The sequence below is a fragment of the Vombatus ursinus genome, unplaced genomic scaffold (genome assembly GCF_900497805.2).
Source record: "Vombatus ursinus unplaced genomic scaffold, bare-nosed wombat genome assembly UNPS02014863.1, whole genome shotgun sequence".
Taxonomy (NCBI): domain Eukaryota; kingdom Metazoa; phylum Chordata; class Mammalia; order Diprotodontia; family Vombatidae; genus Vombatus; species Vombatus ursinus.
The window spans coordinates 2,582,700-2,607,180 of record NW_020954641.1 but is presented as its reverse complement, the minus strand read 5'-3'; the positions used below and the strand labels follow the sequence as shown (position 1 = coordinate 2,607,180).

At 39.9% G+C, this 24,481-nt stretch overlaps 1 protein-coding gene across 2 annotated transcripts in view; it reads left to right on the top strand.

Moving 5' to 3' along the window:
* The first annotated feature begins 16,122 nt into the window (after positions 1–16,122).
* Positions 16,123–24,481, top strand: part of SH3TC2 (SH3 domain and tetratricopeptide repeats 2) — a 65,463-nt gene continuing 57,104 nt past the window's right edge. For both annotated transcript variants that reach the window (XM_027841821.1, XM_027841822.1), the window contains exons 1-2: positions 16,123–16,197; positions 22,632–22,739. In XM_027841821.1, the coding sequence (XP_027697622.1) occupies positions 16,146–16,197; positions 22,632–22,739 (160 nt within the window). In that variant the 5' untranslated portion in view covers positions 16,123–16,145. The remainder of the gene's footprint in view (positions 16,198–22,631; positions 22,740–24,481) is intronic.

Below are 24,481 nucleotides of genomic sequence, written 5' to 3'. Positions count from 1 at the left end.
ACTCGCCTGCTGAGCCAGGACCAAGTGGCCTTGGTTGCTGATCTGCTGTGACTAGGAGCCCCCCATTGGCTTTCCTGGACACAGTCTGTGCTGGGCTGCACTCCCTTTTCACCCAAGTGAGACCTTTCTTGAAGTCCTGGAAAATTGTTTCACTCCATCTTTTTGTAGGTTCTGTAGCTCCATAATCTGTTTAGAGGCTTGATTTAATGTTTCTGAGGGAAACTAGGGAGAGCTCAGACAACTTCCTGTCTTTTCTCCGCCACATTGGCTCCACTTGTATTAACTGCTTTAGAAGGCTGTTATGGAGAAAATGTTGTATAAATCCTGAAGCATAGGAACTGGGACTGGATCTATCATTTCATTGTTAGAGAGAACTTCCAGTTGAGGAAACTCTCTAGCAATATGGATCTGAACCTTCTCTGCAATTTATACTATCAGGGAGTTCTCTAGGGCACTGAGATGTTAAACAATTTGTTCAGGACAACATTGCTGATATAGATCAAAGTAAGGACTCAAACCCAGGTCCTCCAAGCCAGTTTTCTATCACTATGCCACACTGCTTCTCAAAGAATTATAGAAATGTGAATTATTATCAGACACCTAGGTGATGCAGTGGATAGAGCACTGGGTTTTGAACCAGGAAGACTCATCTCTCCAAGTTCAAATCTGGAGTCAGATACTTACTAGCTGTGTGAACCTGAGCAATTCACTTAACTCTGTTTACCTCAGTTTCTCATCTGTAAAATGAGCTGGAGGAGGAAATGGCAAACCACTTCAGTATCTTTGCCAGGAAAACTCCAAAATGGGGTAATGAAGAGTCATACATGACTGAAATGACAACAAAAACAAAATTATCATCATTTGCATATCATATAATTTTATTAATCTCATTTGATGTTTGATGTTTGAATAGGTGCTATTATTATCATCCCTGTGTTATAGATGAGGAAGCTGAAGCAAACAGGGTTAAGTGACTTGCCCAGGGTCCCACAGCTTGTAAGTGTCTGAGGCCAGAAGCACAGAGACACATAATACTGAGGCACAAAGAAGAGAGGTCATTGTTATGAGTTAGTAGCAAAGCATGGATGGATACTGATGGATACAGCCCTTGAGAGACAAGACTGAGTCCTAGAAACGACTTTGAAAGTCCCAAGTTATTCCTTCTGCATCGTATTAAGTGAACAGTTTTATTTTCCATGAATAAAACTTGACATATTCCTGGATATAAAGCCAGGAAGGAGGTTAAAAGAAGTTAATGACCCAATGGCCTTGGAAATGGTGAGAAACATTCAGTGGTAGCTTGCAAAAAGGGCAGGAAGTTGTGGGTGGGATACTCTGTGTGGTTAGGCTGGGAAAGTCATCAGTAAAGAGCAAACTTGGCTCAGGCTAAGTTAGACAATGGGTTTCAGAATTGTGGAGCAGAAGACCCTTTTGTTCTGAATTCTATCTAAGCCACCTGGAATGGTGATTACTCAGGAAATACACAAGAGAGATCAATCTACCCTTATTCCTAGATTAGTTAGAAAACCATGTGGAGACATCATGGGTCATCTGTGGACAACTTGGATTCCTCCTTCAGGGGAAGGTGAGATGTATCTGGTACAAGCCTTCTATGGAACAGAATCAACAAGTCACAGAATGTCAGAGCTAGGAGGGACCTTGGAACATAGAAAATTGGAACTGAAAGGAACTTTTAAGGTCATCTCTACCAATTCCATCATCTTATGGAAGAGAAGTCTGAGACCTAGAGCAATGAAGTAAATTGGTCTCATAGTTAGTATGTGGGAGAGTGAGTGCTGAAATCCCAATCTCTTGATCCTACTATACCATTTTACTTTCATATCACCCCTGGCTGTCATTGAGGGCATTGACCATAAAGTAGCCTTCTCTTCTTGACTTGCATGTCCTGATACTTTCACTTCTAAAAATCTTCTAGCTCATTGGTGCGGTTGCTTCCTCCATTAATGTGGATTAAAAATTCATCACTCCAGGAGGTAGCTAGGTGGCACAGTGGATAGAGCACCTGCCCTAAAGTCAGGAGGACCTGAGTTCAAATTCTGTCTCTAGACCAAACACTTGACACTTACTAGCTGTGTGACCCTGGGCAAGTCACTTAACCCCAATTGCCTAAAAACAAAAAAATCCATCACTCCAGCAATTCATTCTGAATGAGTTGCTGTGATTAAAAAATGCATGTCATCTGGTGGCTAGCCCTTTATTAATGAGCCTCTACAAACTTAGTTCTGATATCAACTTAAAATGAAATATGTGGATTACAGAGCTACCCATCTGAAGAGGCAGCGTGACATAGTGAAAAAAAATATGGGACTGGGCATCAGAAGACTCCTAGGTTTGAGTCTTATTCCCGCCATTGGTTCACTGCATGACCTTAGGGGACTCATTTCCCTTCTTGGGATTTTAGTCTCCCCTTCTGTGACGTAGAGCACTCTACATGATGATTGTTGTTGTTGTTCAGTCATTCAGTTGTGTCCAACTCTTCATAACCACATGGACCATAGCATACCAGGCCCTTCTACCCTCTACCATCTCCTGAAGTCTGTCCAAACTCATATGTTTGTTGCTTCCATAACACTATCTATCCATCTCATCCTTTGCCATCCCCTTCTCCTTTTGCCTTCAATCTTTCCTAACATCAGGGAGTCCTGGAAAAGATTGAGTCCTGAAAATGACTTTGAAAGTCCCAAGTTATTCTTTCTGAGTTGTATTAAGTGAACAGTTTTATTTTCCATGAGTCTTGATTTCTTGTTATGTGGCCAAAGTATTTAAGCTTTAGCTTCAGTATTCGACCTTCTAGCGAATGGTCTAAATTAATTTCTTTAAGTATCGATTAATTTGATCTCCTGGCTGTCCAAGGGACTCTCAAGATTACAGTAATGTAAATTTTAAAAATACTAAAAGAAAGCAAAAAAAAATCTAATTGTAATGGCCCATTTTAGTATTTAGACTAAAGACTTTAGTCTTTAGAGAACAGACAAATATGCCCCCCTCCTCTTGTTAGAGAAGTGGGAGACAACAGGTGCAGTGTCTTGCATATATCATTTGATGCAAACACTGTTATCTATTATTTTTGCTTAACAGCTTTTCTTTATAGCAGAGGGTGGTTCTTTGAAATGGTGGTGGTGGCATAGATATAACTTAAAGTGAATGTGATGTAAAAAACAAAGACATTAATAAAATTTTCTAAAAATAAAATATGGAATTGGGCACTAATATAAGCATAACAGTCCATACCAATTTGAATCACTGAAGAACTTTTTTTTCAGGATATTCATTCAGCTCTAGCTTCTCCATCACATTCAGCAACTCCAATATATAGATAGATCTGCCTGATAACAGGTTTCCTTTTTTTTTGGGCGGGGGGGTATGTTTAAGTAGAGGCTAAGGGATTACTAATGAGGTATGTGGTAGAGAGGATTTTTGTATCAGTTGAACTAGATGACCTTTGAGTTCATTCTAATGCAGAGATTAGAGACAGTTGTATAGTTGAAAGTGTACTGGACTTTAGTCAAGAGACCTAGGTTTTAATATTATTTCCACCACTTCCTGTGTGACCTTAGGCAAGTCACTTCTCTCTGAGCCTCAGCGTCTTTTGTAAAGTGGGATAATAATAAAATACATTTTAAATGTTTTATTATAAACTTAATTTTTAACAAAAACAATAATATAAATTGCAAATAAGTAATAAAATCTTATTCAGTAAACATTTGTTGAACTAAAGGAATGAACAAAAAGCACACTAAAACTTTTTTTTGCATCTTTTTCATGTTTATATGTACTTCTACTACTTTTAGCTTTCCTCCCTTCCACCATTCCTCTCTCTTTCCTTCCTCCCCTTCTCTTTCTTCCTTCTTTCTTTTTTCTTTTCTTTCCTTCCTTCCTTTCTTCCTCTCTCTCTACCTACCTTCCTTCCTTCCTTTCTTTCTTTCTTTTTCTTTCTTTCTTTCTTTCTTTCTTTCTTTCTTTCTTTCTTTCTTTCTTTCTTTCTTTCTTTCTTCTATCTTGCATTTAATTTTTCACATAATCTGTATACACGTAAGTGCACATTCTGTACATACAAGGTCTGTAATGACCAGGTACTCATACATGTACATGTTGTCTTCCCCATTAGAATGTGAATTCCTTGAGGGTAGGCCCTGTTTTGTTTTTGTCTTTCTGTTTCCAATACTTCACACAATGCCTCTTACATAGTAAGTAATTAATAAATGCTTATAGACTTCATTCTTTCTTTTTTAGAGTAAAAATGCATGCAGTTCTGGTTCTGCTGATCTCATTTCACATCATTTATTGATATTTACAAATGTCCTTATATGTGCCATGTTTGTAATTTTATGGCTTTAAAATATTCTATTACAGACCAAAATGCTATAATTTATTTAGTTGTTTTCCAGTTATTGGTCACATAGTTTGTTGTCAATATTTTTGCTATTACAAATAGAGTATAAAATTTTTTATGCAAATATGTTTTTTTAAAAGAATAAGTCATACCAATGGGTTGAAAGGTGTTGTCAATTTTGCATATTGCCATATTACTTACTAAAATATTTGCACAAATCTACATCCACTTACAATGAATTATAGTACTGGTTTCTTCACAGTGCAACAATGTTGAATTTTGTCCTTTTTATTATTGGCAAAGCCAGTCTAGAGGGTGTAAGGTGATATTTTAAGACTGTCTTGATTTGAGCTTCTCTGATAATTAGGGAATATGAATACCTCTTTGTGACGTTATTAACAGTTTTCCTGACATTTTATAAAAATTGTCTGGTCATCAGAATAAGTGGAAAGAATAACAACAAAGATGACAACAACAGCAAATAATGAAACAGAACCCTGTGTGATTGTAATGACTAGGTTTGGTCCCAGAACAAGGTTGAGAAAATATATTTCTATTCCCCCTTCACAGAGACGGGTGACTTTGGGTGTGTAATTTTGTGCATATTATCAAAGACATGTGTTGGCTATTTTCACTAAACTGCTTTATCCCCCTCTATATTTCATTAATCTTCATTACAAGACAGATTTTACTGAGTGGGGGCATATATTCAGATTTAAAGTTGATATAAAGAAAATGCAATTTTGAAAAAAATTTGGTCTGTTTTTGGCTATTGATTAATTGTTCCATTGTAAAGTATGGACGATTAGTCTTTTAGATTTATATTTGTTCCTTATAAATTCTGAATACTAGGTCATTTTCTGACTTATTTACTACAAATATTATCCTAATTTCTTTTTTCTTTTCATTTGGGACATTCCTTTTTGGGGGGCAAAATCCTTTTGTTTTTGAAAAATCAAACTTGTTAATTTTGTCTCAAATAATTTCTGTAGCTGAGACAATGTTACAATTTTTCATGATTGAAGAATAATTAGATCATTCATCCAGTTTGCATTTATTTTAGTATGTGGTATGAAGTATGGTATGAATTCAATCCCATTTAAAAAAAATCCATACCACTATACAATTTTCCCAGCAGTTTTTACTGAACGATGATTGTATTCCCTAGAGTTTTTAAAGTGTTAGTTTATCAGACACTAAGCTTTTATCTACATGGTGTTCAATTTCTATCTCTTAAAGTCTATTCCACTGAGCTACTCTTCATTCTTTTCCCACAATCAGACAATTTTAAAAAATGATTATTGCTTTGTAGTATATTTTGAGAGCTATCTAGTAGGGCTAGTTTCCTTCGGCTGGTTTTCTTTTACATAGTTTTTGTTGATATTCTGACATAATTTTATATGAGTTTTATTGTCATTATATGTAATTTTATGCAATAACCTATTGATATTTTGTTTGTATTATTAAATATGTAAATTGGTTTAGGAAATATTGACATTTCTATCATATTTGCTAGGTTATTCTTCCATTTGTTCAATTTTTCCTTGTTATCTGTCCAGATCATTTTGAAGTCATTTTCATATAGGGTTCTGGGAAGCCTTTCCTAGTTCCCTGATAATAAGATCATAGAACTACAACTGGAAGGAAACTGAGACCCAAGCTCTACAACTCCAGGATTAACACTCTGTACTGTATCTCCCTTGTTAGGGCTGACTCTTGTTTCAAATTAAATCTCTACTTAGAATTATAGAATTTAGAGATAGAAGGAACATCACAGGACAGCTTCTCTAACTCCTTTATTCTGTAGATAGGAAGTTGAGGCCTAGAAAGGTTAAATGACTTCCTCAAAATTTGAACTCAGAAAGATGAGTCTTCCTAACTCTGGGCTCTGCTATACTACCTAGCTACCTCTTGGTACCTAGAGGATGTTTAATAAAAACTTGTTGGATTGGAATAATGTGATGTGTTTTATCATAATTTTAAAAGATTTTTGTCTACAGAATTCCTTCTTTTTAGTATGGATGGTTCTCACTTTATGAAAATTTCATAATATGTATATTCAACTTTACACAAAGAATTCTAAAAGAAATACAAAATCCAAAAAAACACCTATGTTACCTTTACTGTACAGTACCGTGTTCTTACTTTCTGCTCCTGCCCCCCAGCTTGGGCTCCATGGCTTCATACTCCCTTACCAAAACACCCAAAACCAAAAAAAGTGAAAACTGGAGAACTGAAATGTGGAGAGACCACCATAGCAGATCAGGAGCTTGGCTTGAGATCTCCAGTGCGTAGAGAGCAGACCTTTGCCCCAGCTGGTATGTCTGCCGCAAGTGTCTATCTTCCCTCTGTGCTCAGATACTGCCTGTTTGTCTCTGGCCCCCACTTGTCACCCATCCTCTCCTGTGTCCTTTGTCCATGTTTGGTCCCCGTGTGGCTGGCCCTTTGGCCTTCCCCGTTCCCATCCCCCCATTCCTCCTCCTTCTCTTGCTTCTCTGGAATGGATCCCTCTAGGCCATCTATTGACTTGGAAAATTACAAATTAACATGATGTATTGTATTGTATTTTTATTTATTTTGTTGAATATTTCCCAATTACATTTTCATATGGCTCTGTATTTGGGAGTCTTAGACACTTCAGGCTATAACTTGAGTTTGACACCTATGGTGTAGAGGATGTAGATAATTTTTTTTCTAGTTTACCTTGTATCCCAAATATTTACTAAAATCCTTTATTGGCGCATTAATTTTTTGTTGGTATTTTAGATTTTCCAGGTATGTAATCATGTCATTTGCAAATATATTTTAATTTCTTTATTACAGGCATTTATTCCTTTTTATAATAGCACTTCTGGACTCACTTTTCTAACTTACACTGCACTGTCAGTTTAGGCTTGCAAAGGGGAGAAAGTTACGTCTCCCATCAGAGTCTAGGGGTAATCCTAAGAGCTTGTGATTTCCTGATACTCTTACAAACCCCAATCTGATGTGCTCCCTAATATCAACCAACCAGAAAACTATCAGCATTTTACAAAAAATGCTATTTATTAAGAAGGAAAACCAAGAATAGTAGTCACCAAATAATCCCCATTAAGTTACGAAACACACTCTCCCTTTGCATACACATGATCTTTGAGGAGAGAGGGCTCAGATTAAAAGTAGAAAGGCAGTGAGGTATATGTATAGAGAATTTGTGGGACCAAGGAGCACCTCCTAACTCCTAGCCCTAGACTCCTTTCTCTCTGCAAAGTCCCCACAAAGTTTGCTTCTGGTACATGGTATCAGTGGTGGACAGGTCGCTTCTTTGTTCAGTGGGTTGGCTCCTTGCAGGACATGTTGTCTTAGCAGATGGGTCAATCCACTTCTGTTGGGTCAAGCAGGTTGTTCAGCTGATGTACTGGCGTTAAACTGAACTTTGTTGTTGCTGATCCTGGCTGTGACTGTTGGTAGGAATTTTGAAGGCTTTTATGGATTTCTTGGTCTTGCTGGTCACTTGGTACTCCCTCTTCAGGATAATGGTTTCTGAGATAGGGAAAGAATAAATACATATACATACACAAATAAAACCAAATACAATACCAATAACAACAATAAACCCAAAGAGGTTGCATGATCACAGATACATTTCACCCAAGTGAGATATAGGGCAACCACTGATCTTCCTCTACTCAGCAGCTTAGAACAGTTCTTGTCTTACTAGCTAGGCAGCAAAAGAACCAAAAGAGCTAAAGAAGGAGTTGATTGATCCTTTTGTATGTGAATTCAGTTCCTGCTCAGTACCTCTTGAGTCATCAGCTCCTCCAGCTCTATAGCCAGTCTCTTCATCACCATATAGCCCCTACCCCTCCCCTCTTATGGTCACTCATACCCAGAACATCTCCACACATATTTGGATTAGAGGTAGGCTGGAAAATATCTGTATATGCTCTGTATAACCCTCCAGGAAGGGCAAATCCAAGTTTGTTCTGAGGACGTCACTGGCCATTCCTCTCCCTCCAAATATACATTAATTTTCGTTTTCATATTTGATTGCTATTTCTAAAATTTCCCAAACTACCTTTAATTAGTGAGGTAAGAGCAGTCATCATTGCTTAACACTTTTTTTAAATGCGAATGTTTCTAATGTTTCACTGTTGCTTATTATTTTAGCTAATAGTTTCAAATATTTACTTTTATTATGTTATTTAAAATCCTATTCCTGTAACACTTAATGTCTTCAACATAAATAAGACTTCCTCTGCATCTGATTATACGATTATGTCATTTTGTATTTTTTCTTTTGTTGACATGGTTTGTTATATTGATTGCCTGCTTGGTATTAAAGCATCCTTTAATCCCACTTATCAATCCTTTCTGGTCAACCCCCAATCTAATGCTGCATCCTATTAGCAAGTATTTTATTAGGTATTTTTTCATTGGTACTCATTAATGATATTTGTCTGTAGTGTTCTTTCTCATCTTTGCCTTTGTTAAGTTTAGTTTCAATGATTATATTGTTGTTATTGCTACACCTCCAGCACTTTGGGTATACCTCCTGTGATGAATGTGGGGAGGACATGCGTGAGAATCAGACAAGTTGTGTAGATATGGATGAGATGTGTAATCTTAATGATTGGAAAGAATCTCTGAATCAATGAGATCACAGAGCCTTTTGAGTATTATAGGTCCTGTGTTTACTAATCAGGGTGATCCAAAAATGGATAAAGAATACCTTTTAAATACGTTTTTTCCCTTGTAAAGTAGTGATTTTACCATCGCTGTGTGTCCTCTGGTAGAATATGGATGGCTGCTAGTCAATGAGATGTTTTGAAGAGGATTTTGGTTCAGCAATACTGAGAGTTTTGATTTCTGTGGGGAGAGCAGAAAAATCCTGAGTAGTTGCTGCCCCTTGCTGGCCACAGCCTTAAATACATGCTAGTTTTGGGAAATGATTTAGAATCTCATAAAGAAGCATAGTTCCACCTCTGCAGTCTATTGCCATGCGCAGAACAGAGCAGGCCTAAGTTTTCAGAAATGGAAAGAACTGGATTGCTCATTGTAAATAGGGGTGGGGTACAGGGAGAGGAAGCTGTGTGTCAGGTTTGATAAACTAACATTCATAGGAGTAGATGTGGTGCAACCTAAAGATGTTGTATTTGGAATTATAAATCCTATGTTCACATATTATCTCTGCCACTTAGCACCTTTCTGGACCTCATTGTCCTGCTCTGTAAAATGAGGGAATCAGACTCAATGGCCTCTAACGACCCTTTGATCTATGTATCTATACTGTGCTTTAAGGTTTGCAAAGTACTTGAAAAACATGATCCCTTTTGCACTTCAAAATAGCCCTGTAAGGTAGAGAATAAAGGCATTATTATCCTCATTTTTCAGGTAAGGAAACTGAGGTTCAGATAAGCTAAAGGAGTTACTGTATGGTCTGTTTAAAGAGAGGGAAGATTTAAGCCGTTTTTATGGACTATGAGTACTGTATTCTATTTACTCTGTCATGTTTCCTTTCAAACGAAGAAGAAGCACTAGATTTGGATGTAGAGAACCTTAATTATAAGCTCTAGTAACTTTCCTTCCTTCCTTCCTTCCTTCCTTCCTTCCTTCCTTCCTTCCTTCCTTCCTTCCTTCCTTCCTTCCTTCCTTCCTTCCTTTCTTCCTTCCTTCCTTCCTTTCTTTCTTTCCTCTTTCCTATTTTGCCTAAAAAATACAGTGGACAGTCATGGCTGATTCCATTGCTGATTGGCAATGAATCTTTGACCTCCTCTCTTTCCAACCTGTTTGCCGCTCTTTAAGCAATCTGGTGATCCCTCACCAGAGGGTCTCCAAATTAGTGCCAGACTTAGTGAAGATACCTGATTGGCTGTAATCTCATTGCATCTCAGAAGTGATAAGTTCAAGAGATTCACCAGCCTCAGCTTCCCCAGTAGCAGGAACTAGAGGTCCATGCCACGAGGCCAGTTGCTATTTATGATCTGTGTATCCTTGGGGGGGAAACCAGCAATAACTACTTAGTGTAACTTTTCTGGGTCTCAGTTTCTCCTCTATAAAACAGAGACATTATCCTTTCCCTGTCTCAAAGGGTTGATATGATTCTCAAGTGACGTAATACATAAAACAAAGCTTTGTAAGAATAATTGTTCAGTCATTTCAGGCTCTTCGTGATCCCATTTGGGTTTTTTTGGCAAAGATACGGGAGTATCTTGCCATTTCCTTCGCTAGCACATTTTACAGATGAGGAAACTGAGGCAGATGGGGTTAAATGAATTGCCCAGAGTCACACAGCTAGTAAGTGCCTGATGCCAGAATTGAACTCACAAAGCTGAGTCTTCCTGACTCCAGGCCAGGCACTCTAACCACCTGGGCCACCTATCTGCCTTTAAGAATGTAAACAGCTGCATAAATGTGACCTATTCAATTGAATCAAGGTCAGCAAACATAGATTATAAATGAAATTAAAGGCTTGGACTAGACTATCTTCTAAGGGCCCTTCTAGTTCTGTGGCTTCCTAAGACCATTTTCCCCCTCAGTCCCAGAAAGGGGATGGATATCACCAGGCCCACAGAGAATCATAAAGGTTAAGCTAGGCCCTGGAAACTATAGGCAGATAAAATAGCTTAACTGTTCCAGAAGCAAGTTCCTTCACCTCTCCAGGATTGCTTCCTTGTCTGTAAAATGGGGAATAACAAGGCTGGACTTTTTTTGTTTGGTTGTTTTTTTTCCATCTCTAAATCTACAGTTTTATGAGTCAATGAAGTTTGGGTCATTTTCTGTTATTCTTCAAAACTTAAGTAGCTCTAAAATCTTCTGAGTTTGAGTATTTCCTCCATTGGCACACATCACAATCCATCTATAGTTTCTCATTCTTCCATAGCCACTCCATTGCAGATCTCCCCCAAATACTGAAGACCTTCACTGGATCTATGAATGTTTTGTAGATACTAGTGACCGGTGAAACTGTTTTCTTTTGTAAGTGCATTAAATAACCTTTCCCTGATGCATTATTTCTGAATTTGAAAATTCAATGCCCTCTTGCAAAATGATTTTAGCAACATGCTCTGGTGACCCTCGAGTGTGTAGAGATATAAACAGAAGGTAAAGAAGTGTGAGTCCCAGAAATGGCCACCAAGGTATGGTGGCAGCAGAAGAATGGGGGACAGGTATTTAGGGATGGGAGCAGATAATTTCCAGGGAACAAAGAAAGTTCAATGGCTGGGAAGGGCCAGGAGGCTTCATCACTCAAGGTGGTGTTTAAGAGATCACAGAAGCTTATAAAGTAGTGAAAGCCCTGGGAGGGAAGGCACATATTCCCTGCATCAGGCCCTAGGGGGAGTGAGTGACCCCCAGAGGCTGAAGATTGAGCTAGGATTCTGGCATGCACAGAATGGGGTATAAGGAAATGGTCCAGCCTCCTGCTCCTACCAGTGCCCCCATTCTATAGACTCAGAGAAGGGACACTGCTAATTAGTGCTAGTTGTTGGTCAGTCGAGTCTGACACTTCGTGACCCCATTTGGGGTTTTCTTGGCAAAGATACTGGGATGGTTTGTCATTTCCTTCTCCAGCTCATTTTACAGATGAGAAAACTGAGGCAAATGGAGTTAGGTGACTTGCCCAGGGTCACATAGCTACTAAGTGTCTGAGGCCAGATTTGAACTCAGGAGGAATCTTCCCATCTCTCTATCCACTAGCTGCTTAAATCAGTGCTAGAGCTGGAACTAAATCCAGGACTCCTGATTCCCAGGCTAGACCCTCTCCCAATTTAAAGCATTGCCTCTCCAATCTGCCTTATATGACCTAAGAAAATTGAGTGTCATCCTGCACATGTCTCTTGTGGAGTCAGCACAACGTGATAGTTCAAGATTTCCACCCGGAACGAGACTCATTCTTGACTTCTCAACTCTCTAATTAGGATGCCAGTAGCTTAGCAGAGCAGTTAATAAATCCAGACCGGAGATGGCAAAACCTGAGTTCAGTTTCTTCCTCCTACACTTGGTCACTGTGCAACTGTGGGCACGTCACTTCAGCTCTCTGAGCCTCAGTTTCTTCCTCTGTAAAATAAGAGGGTTGCACTAGGTGTTCAATAAGGTTCTTTAAATCCTACGGCTCTGGTTGAGGATAAGAATTTTTTTGGCATTTATTGAGTGTTAATTCTTTCAGTACACGGCCCCTAATCATCTGAGTTCAGGACAGATGGAGTCCAATGCAGCTGAAGGGGCTCTGGGTTAGAAAAAAAGGACAACTAATCATAATACTTAGTAGCTATGTGACTGTGGACAAATCACTTCACCATTTTGGCCTTAATTTTCTCTGCTGTAATAATAACTTACATTTATATAGCACTTACGATGTGCCAGGCACTGGGCTAAGTGCTTTACAGTTATTATCTGTGATCCTCACAACAACCCTGAGAAGTAGGTGCTGTCATTGTCTCCATTTTACATATGAGAAAACTGACGTAAATGCAGGTTAAACGACTAACCATGGGTCACACAATTAGTAAATATTTGAGACTGGATTTGAACTCAGGTCTTCCTGACTTCAGGTCTAGCACTCTAAAGAATAAATCTTTGTTCTGTGAAGTTTGGATTCAGTCACAGGGCCGCACTTGAGGACCTAGAGGGCCACATGTGGCCTCGAGGCCAAAGGGTCCTCACCCCTTGGTCAGGCTTTTCAAGCTGCTTCACCCTACAGTGCAAAGCCTCCACTACTTCACCCTAGTTACAGCTTTGTTAATATCTGTACTCTCTATTACACAGGGTTGTTTAGAGGAAAGCATTTTATAAACTATAAAGTAAAACAGAAATGTGAGCTAGTCATTTTATTATTATTATCTTCAATGTCTCCATGAGGTTAGGCTCTTGAAAAACTGAGCTTCCCTAAAAGATATACTGTAGGGAGGATAAATTCCTTTTCCTCCGTGTATGTGAGGGAGTGCCAGTGCTGAGCCTCCTTAGAGTACTTGGTGAACACTAACTTCCCTTCACACACACACACATACACACACAGCGTCTTCTCTTGTATCTTTTGTATGAGAAAATGCCTTCCTAATCAGCCACCTGATTGAGGGTGGGGGTGTCAAAGAACCAAGCTTGGGTGCGAAACACAGACATGGCACTAATTATGTGACCTTAAGGAGGTCTTTCCCCCTCTTGTGGCCCAAGTTTCCTCATCTGTCAAATGAGCAAATTGGACTAGAATCAGGAATTCTTCACCTAGGATCCATGAACTTAAAAAACCCCCAAAACTCTGTTATCTCTATTTCAACATAATTTGTTTTCTTGGTAATCTTGTGCATTTTATTTTATGCACATAAAAAGATTATTCTGAGAAGGGGTCATTAGGTTTCAGCAGACAGTCAAGGGGTCCAGGACACATCAAAAATTAAGAACCCTTAGGTGAGGGATCTCTAAGGACCTCCTTCCTCTCAGACCTGTGCTTTTGAGATCCTGGTGATTCTAATTGTCTGTTTCCGTGATTTCCTCAGGTAGGAAGCACATGGCTCCTGTTTTGCTGTGGGAGCCAAGATATGGGGAAATGATGTTTTGGAAAAGGTGGGGAGGGGCCTTGGATGAGGTCAGCACAGGCAGCCTTTATGACCCCTGCTCTGGTAAGTGCCCTGCCCTTCCCTTTCCTGGCTGGGATTGCATTTGGCTCTGCTGTCCTTGGCAAGCTTGTGTTTTCACATGAGTGAAAGTTACTGCAGGCAGGATTTGGAATGAGGTACAGATCAAGGCTACAAGTTTGCTCTGCTATACTTTCAGCTTGCTTGGCCAAGTTACAGCACCAGGAAAGAACATTAAATCAAGTCACTTGTCTCTAAGCCTTGGTTTCCTCATCTTTAAAATGGGGATAACAACTCATTCCTTGTGTTCCTAGAGGAAGCTAGGTGGCACGGTGGAGAGAGTGCTGGGCCAGGAGTCAGGAAGACCCAAGTTCCAATCCTGCCTCATACACTGACCAGCTGTGTGACACTGGACAAGTCACTTAACCACTGCCTGCCTCAGTTTCTTCAACTGTAAAACAGGGATAAAAATAGCACCTGTCCCTCAGGGTTGTTATGAGGATCTAATGGGATATTTGTAAAGTGCCTCGCCTAGCACAATGTCTGGCACATTTAGTTGCTATGATTCTTAAGTGAGATAATAGATAAATCAAGTCTCTGTAAAGATATGAAGAACCAAATAAATGGGAGCTGTTTAATTGAATCTAACTCAACAAACACAAATTAAGTACCTACTATGTGTCAAGCTCTGTACTAGTCACTGGGGATGCAAAGGTAAAAAGAAAGGCACCCAAAAAAGCCCAAAATAAAAACAAAAACAAAACCTATTTCCTGCCCTCAAGAAGCTTTCTCTCATTATTAAGAAGAGGCAGGTAGAGAGAGCCCTAGGCTGGAATCCAGTACCAGAGATGTCATTACTTAACTGCCCAGTATCCACACAGGACAGCTCATTCTCCCTACATCGTGCTGGGCACTCCCCTATCTCCACCCTTTTGCACAATCTATCTCCTCTGCCATGATTGTTCCACTGCACACTGTGCTCCCTCAGTCCCCCCTTCCCGCTCCCCCCCCCGTTGGTGGAGATCCTGTCCATCAGCTTAAATGCCACACTTAGGAAACTTCCTTGATCGCTTTCAAAAGTATCTAAGACATACACTCATGTTCCCTGAAGGAATCAATCAATTATTAGCTGTGTGACCTTGTGCTGGCCACCAGTCTCTCCTGGCCTTGGTTTCCTTCTGTGTAAAATGAAGGAGTCTGACCCATCAGCTCTAAGTATGCTATTAACCTTGGCATTCTATGCTCCATATTACAAGATAAGATAAGCAGATAAGAGATAACATAAACACAGTATAGTGGGAATGGCCTGGAATTAAGAGATTACTACAATCACATCCCTCCTCTGACATTTCCCAGCTATATGACCATGAGCAAATCACTTAATCTCTTAAAGCCTCAGTTTCCTTATCTTTAAAAAGGAGTTAACAGTGCCAGTAGTCCTTCCCTCACAGGGTTGCTATAAGGACCAAATGAGATAATGTACGAAGAGTATTTTGTACACTTTAAAGGACTTCATAAATGTTTAGTTTTAAGTATTAAGTCCTCTTCGAGTCCTAACATGCTTATTTCTGTGACTTGGGGAAGGAATGTAACCAGGTAGCTTATTTTAGCTGCCCTGGCCTGGGGTGAGGAGTTGAACTGTGCCCAGAGATTCTCTTCTCTCTCTCCCCTAACCCCCTAGCCCCGAATTCTGGGCCTGTTGTCAGGGTACAGGTTAGGTGACAGGCATTTGGAGAGAGAGAGAAATTAGGATTTGGGACCTCTTTCCAGGGAATCATAAATAACTTTACTTAAAAAAAAATACCACCTAATTTAGGGAGTGAGAGTAGGAGGAAAAACAGTAGCAGGAAAGCAAGCGTTTCTCCCTGGGACTCCCACTCAGGCCGCCCCTAAATGCAGCAAATATGCTTTCTCCCATCCCAGAATGTGAAGAATGTCCCACATCCTGATAGGCCAGAAAGTTCCCTCTAAAGTCAACTGGCTGATAGTGCAAGAGCTGTGGGGCTGCCCCTGGATGGCCGGCCTGGCCTGGTCCCTCCCGCCCTTCCCTCTAGCCTCCTCCCAGCTGTAGGCCGGACAATCAAAGGCTGTATTGTGCATTGAACAGACCAGAGGCTCTCTGGTGCCTGGGAGGAGGAGGCCAGCTAGGAAGGCTCCCCCCCCCCCCCATCCTCCCCCAGGATTGCCCTGACGTGTGTTCCCTGGGGCCCCGGGCCTGGCGCCCGGATGATGGTGGACACATGGGCTGCTGTTTCGGTATTCCCCGGCTGAGGAATGTATGTCGGGACCCAGGTGAGTTCTTTCTCAGGGTCTGGGGCCTGTGCTAATCCTTGGCCTACAGTGCTGTATGTCTCCAGAGGGGTCAGAGCCCTGTGGCACCAGGCCACACTTGGCTGTGGTTTACAGGGACTAGATTCTCAACCACAAAGAAACAGTTCATAGGCTTATTGGTTTCAGGACTGGAAGTGACCTTAAAGATCATACAATCCAGACCTCACATTTTTTACAAATAAGGCAACCAAGGCCCAGAGTGGTAAAGTAACTTGCCTAAGGTTTTCTTTTTGTTTGTTTTTTGTTTTTGTTTTTTTCTGGGATTAGGCTGGGATTAAAACCTAGGCCTATCTCCCTTCTGTATCTAGTGGTCTTTCCACCACTGTGAAAGCTGGAAAATTAGGAGCTTCTCCGGAACATCCCCAGTGGCATTCTCTAAGTGTGTGATGAGGGCTTTCCTTCTCCCAAAGTTCTGGGGGAATTGAACAAGGTAGGAAAGAGGCAGCTGAGTGCAGTGAATCTGCTGCTAGACTTGGACTCAGGAGCTCTGGGTTCAAGTATCATCTCAGTCACTAACTTGATGCCGCTGACTGATCTCTCTGGTCTTCCCTACTCTAAGTCTTAATGTTCCTCATCTGAATAAAATGGTGGGGTGAAACAAAATGTTAAGCAGAGCTCCTAATTAATAATGATTTGTGGACTTATAGTCAATAAACCTGGCTTCAAATCCTGCCTCAGCTAATGACTTGATCCTCTCCCAGTAAGTCATTTCCATTCCCTGAACTTCAGCTTTCCATCTTTAGGCAGCTAGATGTCATAGTAGATACCTGGACTGAGAGTCAAGAAGACCTGAGTTCAAATCTTACCTCAGACATTTACTAACTGTGTGACCTTGGGCAAGTCACTTAATCTCTGTTTGTCTCAGTTTCTACCTCTATAAAATGGGGATAATAACAGCACCTACTTCACATGGTTGTTGTGAGGATCAAATGAGATAATATTTGTAAAGCGCTTACCATGGTGCCTGGCACATAGTAGATGTTATATAAATGGTTATTCTTTTCCCTTCCATCCATATAAAATGGGGATAATCTTTGCTCTGCCTTCCTTAACAATGGTGTTGAGAGTATCCAATAGTGTAATATATGTGAAAGCCCTCTGTAAACTGTAACATGTCATATAAATGGCAGTCACTATATAAATATGCAACAAGCTCACCCTTTAATTTTTTAATTTAATATTTTATTTTCCCTAATTATATGTAAAAACAATTTTTAAATAATTGTTGTATTTTTTATTTTGAGTTCCAAATTTTCTCCTTCCCTGTGGGCCCCCCCATTATTGAGAAGGCAGGCAATTTGATATAGATTATACATGGAGCTCACCTTTTTTTTTTTTTTGGTGAGGCAATTGGGGTTGCCCAGGTCACACAGCTAGTTGGAGCTCACCTTTTTAAAGAGCTTTGCAGTTTATTTACAAAGCAGTCCAAGTGTTACCAGCTCCATTGTGCAAATGAGGAGAGCGGGACTTGCAGGAGGGGAGTGTCTCTCATCAGGTCGTATAATTAATCCATAGTAGAGCTAACGACTCAAATCCAGATCTCCTACTTCTAACCCCACTGCTTGTCCAGCCGCCCTGGCCCAGTTAGCAGGCTTCACTCAGCCTCAGAGCTGTAACCATGGATGGGACAAGTCTATTAGCTTGATTTTAGGCAAAAGTAGGAAAAACCTATGAGTTGTATTGACTCTCTATTGAGTTAGATACCTGGAGTCCAGAGTGTGATGGCATAAGGAGTAAAGCTGACTTACTTACATAATAATGATAATAATAACGAGACGGTGTGGTGGTGTTGTGATGGAGAGCGGATCTTGGAGGCAGGAAGTCTTGGATTCAAGTCCTGTTTTTGCGACCTTGTACAAGACATTTAACTTTTCAATGTTGTAGTCCACTGTCTAAGATATACGTAGTGCTGACTTTCACCAGTGAGAAGGCATTTCCTCACTTGGGACCTCCCTATATTAATGAAATCCCAGGTCCAGTCTCCATCCCTAATGATAGTAATACCAAAAAAATTTTTTTTTCCAATTAGTAATGTTCGACTCTTCATGATTCCATTTGGGACTTTCTTGGCAAAGATACTAGAGTGGTTTGCCATTTCCTTCTCCAGCTCGTTTTATAGATGAGGAAACTGAGGTAAACAGGGTTAAGTGACTTGCCTAGGATCACACAGCTAGTATCTGAGGCTAGATTTGAACTCAGGAAGAGGAATCTTACTGACTCCAGGCCCAGCGCTCTATCCATTGCACCACCTAGCTGCCCCACCTAGGGGCAGTAAAAGCAATAGCTAACATTTATCTAGTGCTTTAAGGTTTGTAACATCTTTTGTGCATATTATATTGTTTGATCATCATACCGACCTTCTATCTGCAACAGATAGAATCTTCTATCCTGGTGTCCCTGAAAAACCATGGTTCTTCCTTTTTCTTGTCTATAGCATTAGCTAATCATAGCTGATACGCATTTTGCACTTGAAAAAAATCAGTCCAGAGATGTGAGTTCAAGATCTACTTGCCTTTGTCATTAACTCACTATGCAACCTTGAGAAAGTCACTTATACCTTCCTCCTTTCCCTCTGGTTGTTTTTGTGAAGATCTTGGGAAATCATCAATCTAGAGCTAACACATTAGACGCCATTTTGTCCAACCCCTTCATTTGACAGATGAGGAAACCAAGGCCCAGAGAGGTGTATTTGTGTGTGAGTAGCAGAGCTAGGATCTGAAGCCAGATTCTCTGATTCAAAAGACCAGTGCTTGCTCTACTGAACTAGACATCTCTCACATACCAATAGTACGTGTAAAGTACTTTGTAACAATAAAGTGCTATAGAAAGGAAGGAGCCTGCATTGTTGCTGATCCTTACAATAAACTTTTGGAAGGAGATAAAAAAGTATGATTATCCTCATTTGATAGATGAGGAACCAGGTGCAGAGAAGGGCAGTGTCTTGCCAAGTTTCATGGGACAATTCAACTCTTCTTCCCCATTCTCCCCAAGACTTTTTCCAGTGGGAGCATCTATGGACCCCCCATGGTGCCTTGTATGCAATGAGCCCTTAATAAAATGCTTATTGAACCTATGGCCACCCCTCTGACATCTCATGCCCACATTGTAAGTGATGCTGAATGTGATGCTGAGAGAAGAAATCTTGTGAGTTTCTGCAATCTTTCTTTTTGTTGGTGGGGGGAGGGCAATTGGGGTTAAGTGACTTGCCCAGGGTCATACAGCTAGTAAGTGTCAAGTGTTTGGTCTGGGGCTGGATTTGAACTCAGGTCCTCCTGACTTCAGGGCCAGTGCTCTATCCAATGGGCCACCTAGCTGCCCCTGATTCTGCAATCTTTCTTAACCTTTGCAATTATTATCATCTTATAACTCTTCTCCTATTTAATGCCAAACAATGAGAAAAATGTCCACCCACATAGCTTCCATTTCCTTTCTTCTAACACTCATCTCAGACCTTTGCATTTAGCTTCTGACCTCATCACTTAAGTGAAACTATTCTCTCCAAAGTTACTAAGGATTTTTTTAAAAATCACTTTAGCAATTTATTGCATTAATTTGTAGTAATTAATTTTACAAAGTACATTCTCCAGAACAGCCCCGGGATTCTTATTCTCATTTTACAGATGAGGTAACTGAGGCTGGTGAAATAGTAAGTAAATGCTCTTTTTCTCCTACATTACATTTTTTTCAGTAATATGACTTCCCCTTCTCTGGACCTCAGTTTTTCCATCTATAAAATGGAGGGTTGATCCCAACTCTCTCATAGAAACACTTTAGGTGTCTCTTCTACCTAGAAATTCCAATGGTATTAACACAAATTTAAACAAACAAAAAAACCCTAACCCTTTTCTGGTCATTGTCCATTCTTCACAGGATAATTTTGAAAATGACCGAAAAGACAATGAGCAGTTGTGATCAATTAAAAACATCAAAAAGAAGTGTGTGTATGATCCTGGCTTAGCTATTTTCTTCCTTGTCTTCTTCCTCACTGTCACTTTCACATACACACACAATATTTTTGAGTCAAAATTACTACCTTGGCACCTTAAGGTCCTGAACATTTGTGCTATTTCTCTTTGGATAAATCTTCCTTAACCTTTCTTCCAGTGATGGTGGCTGGTCTTGCAGCAGTTGTCCATGATTTCTGGCAAGGTCTTTTTCTGCCAGGGAGGGAAACAGGGAGTTTTCAGTTTATAAAATTTAGATTGAACTTGGGGTGGAAGAACATCCCTGATAGCACTAATGAGATGTTTTCAGTTAACTCCATGAGCTTCTCATACATTTGTTTGATACAAAAAGATTGATTTTTGGTACGCAGAGCATTTATCCCACAATGCATGACCTTCTCATTGGTCATTTGCTTGGTTAGAAAAGTTCAATTCACTTATTTTTGAACTTCATTCAATTTCTTGTTTCTGCTTTAGCTTCTCCTTTTACCTAGAATATGCCCTAGTGGAGCTGTTTCCACGAAATTGAAAAAGATTCTGGAACTGTCTTCTTGGAGCCAGGAATCTATATCTTCTACCTTTGGAGACATCTTCTTTTGACTTGCTGTTGTACTTTGAGGACCTTGATTTATGGCAATCTAGGAGAATTTCATGGGATTAATTATTATTTATTTAGTTAATTATTAATATATTAATTATTAATAATCATTAATTGAATATTAATTTCAGTGCAACTGAGAGGCTACTGTGGGATACTACCTCACCAATCTTTTTTTGATTGTTTCCATATATGGACTGGTATTTCTTTAACTTCTGTCCTTTTTGCTGTACCTGCCTTCATAGTTGGGCATCTAGGTGGCACAGTGGATAGAGTGCTGGGCTTAGAAGCAGGAAGATTCATCTTCCTGAATTTAAATCCAGCTTCAGACACTTACTAGCTGTGTCACTTAACCCTCTTTGCCTTGGTTTCCTCATCTGTAAAATGAACTGGAGAAGGAAATCACAAACTACTCCAATATCTTTGCTAAGAAAACTCTAAATGGGGTCATGGAGAGTCTGACGTGACTAAAATGACCAAACAACAGCAGTACTTTCTCATCATCATCACTTCCTCCTCCTCCTCCTCCTGCTCTTCCTATAATACTAATTCTAATACTACTACTACTACTACTAATACAAGCTTAAGCTTATATATAACCTTTAGATTTTATAAAATTCATTTCATTCATTCTGTCACTCATTCACCCACTCATTCTTTCACAACAACAAATTATGGCAGACAAAGTAAAGATTATTATCCCCATTGTATAGATGCATTAACTGGGTCTCAGGAAAGGGCTAATAAATGGGAAAGCTGGAATACAAATCCAGGTCCTCAAATACTAGTTCTTTCCCCTTTACCACACAAACTCTCACTCATGCTCCAGTCACCTTGGGTATCCCTCAAAGCACCCTTCATCATATTGTGTCTGGTTTATACAGAGTCTTAGGGTCAGAGCTGACAGTCCAATGGCATGGAGACAATGGAGGCATTCCAAATTTTTTCTAGGTCCATACCTTATATTCCATGTTCTAAGGTCACTTCCAGGTCTCTGACAATCTATGTTGTATGGCATCTTCTAGTTCTAATAGGCTGTGCTCTAAGTTCCCTTTCAGCTCTGAAATTTTATATTTTATGTTCTAAGGGTCCTTTTCTTTTTGCTTAGGAAATTGGGGTTAAATGACTTGCCCAAGGTCACACAGCTAGTAAGTGTCAAGTATCTGAGGCCAGATTTGAACTCAGGTCCTCCTGACTCCAAGGCCAGAGCTCAATCCACTGTGCCACCTAGCTGCGCCCTCTAAGGGTCCTTTTTTAGGCCATTTGATGTTCCTGGGCATCAACCAGCTCTAATATTTCATGTTCCAAGGTTTCTTCTAGTTCTAACATTTTATTTTATATTCTAAGGTCCCTTCTAGCTTTAGCTTTCTGTGTTCCAAGTTCCCCTCTAGTTCTGGCATTCTATATTCTATGGGAACTTTTTACAGGTCATTTTAGTTACTATATATTCTAAGGTTCCTTCTAGCTCTAATATTCTATGTTCTAAGATCCTTTACAGCTCTGACATCTTATTTTCTAAGGTCTCCAGTTCTAGAAAGCCTAGTGCTCAGTGAGTACCTTTTAGTACTTCACCCATCTGAACAATTCTGAGGAATAATTGCCTGGCCACACTGTTGACTAAAAACTGCCTCTTCTACTCTACTTGCTGGGCTTAGAGGCAGAAAGACCTGAGTTCAAATTCTGCCTCAGACATTTACTGTGTGACTCTGAGCAAGTCACTTAATCTCTTTCAACCTCAGTTTCCTTGAGGTTGGACTCAATTGCCTCCAAGTTTCCTTCTAGCTCTAAATCTATGATCTTAACCTGGGAGTTGTTTACTCTGAAACTTAATTTTTCTTTTTTTTCCCCTCCAGGTAAAGAGGCCCCCTCCAATGCACAAGCTCCATCCAATGGACTCAGACAGTCAATAATCTCAACAAAAAGCAAGGGAAAATGTCTCCAGTCACAGTCTATGACATCAGGTATCTGAATACATAGAGTGGGAGGAGAATTGAAGGGGACCCCCCTTTTTCATCTTCTATATGAACTATGGCAACATTTCCTCATATCCAGTCTGGGGGGAGAGAGAGAGAGAGACAGAGAGACAGAGACAGAGACAGAGAGAGACAGAGAGAGACAGAGACAGAGAGACAGAGACAGAGAAACAGAGACAGAGAGAGAGAGAGAGAGAAAGAGAGAAGGAGGGAGGGAGGAAGGGAGGAAGGAAGGAAAGAGAAAGTGAGGGAGGGAAGGAAGGAGGGAGGGAGGGAAGGGAAGGGGAGGGAAGGGAAGGGAAGGGAATTCCCACAATTGTCATGTCCAAAGTTGCATTTCTTATTCTGTATATTAGTCTACCCATCCTGAGATGGGTAGTGTCATTTTTCAGTCCTCTGTAATCATGACTGATCATTTAATTGATCAGAATTTGTAAATCTTTCAAAATTGTTCACTTTTACAATATTGATGTTATAGTATAAATTGTTCTACTTTCTTTACTCTATATCAATTCATACAAGTTTTTTCATGACTTGTTGAAACTATTTTTCTTTCATTTCTTACACCAAATAGCATTCATATACCAGAATTTGTACAACCATTCTCCAATATATGGATATCTCCTTAGCTTCTAATTTGGGGAAGTTGTTTTCTCATAGAAAGAGTTGCCATAAATATTTTTGTACACATAGGACCATATGCCCACCACGTTCAAATGTATCTCTTAGCTTTGTCTCAAAATTCTCTGCTCCATGTATTAAAGCTACATCTTGATCCAGCCAAATTGAATGAAACATTGCTTGATCACACCTATGGATTCCCACCTCAATGTTTTTACTCACCTTGTTCTCTGTGCCTGGAATGCCCTCTCTCTGTGTCCCTCTTCCCATTCCCTGCCCCTGACTATGTGTATCATAGGTTTCTTAGGCACTAAGAGCTGGAAAGTAACTTGGAGATAATCTAGTCCAACCCTCTCATTTTATAGATGAAGAAACAGTACCAGAGAGAGAAAGGGATTTAACCAAGGTCATACAGGGATGAGTAGCAGAGCTGAGAACTAAACTCAGGTACGGAGCTCTTGCCACTATTTTATTGCTTGATCATTGTAGCTGAGGAAGGCTTATATATGCACGTGTCTAATCTGCTCAATTAGACTATAAACTCTTTTAGAGCAGAAACCATGTTATAGTTCTCTTCATATCCATCCTTAGCACTGAGCACATTGCTGGACTCATAATAGGTTTTCAAGAAAGCTTTAATATCATAAAAGATCTGACCTGAAAGGGACCTTTGACACTATATATGTCAAACCCACTATTAATGGCTGAGGTAATTGAGGCCCAGAGAAAAGAAATGACTCATATAAATCACACAGCTAGTCAGTGACAGAACCAAGGCAAGAATAGAGGTCCCTTGACTCCTAGCCCTGTACTCTTGATATTTTTTGTTAGGATAACAACATACCAAAAACTGTGGGCTGGATATCTTAACCTAGAATCTGTTTCCTTATTGAGGGGAATCTATAGCAGGTAATCAAGAGGTCTGAATTTAATTCCCAGCCTTGCCATTTTCTCTTTCTTTCTTTCTTTCTTTCTTTCTTTCTTTCTTTCTTTCTTTCTTTCTTTCTTTCTTTCTTTCTTTCTTTCTTTCTTTCTTTCTCTCTCTCTCTTTCTCTCTCTCTCTTTCTCTCTCTCTCTCTCTCTCTCTCTCTCTCTCTCTCTCTCTCTCT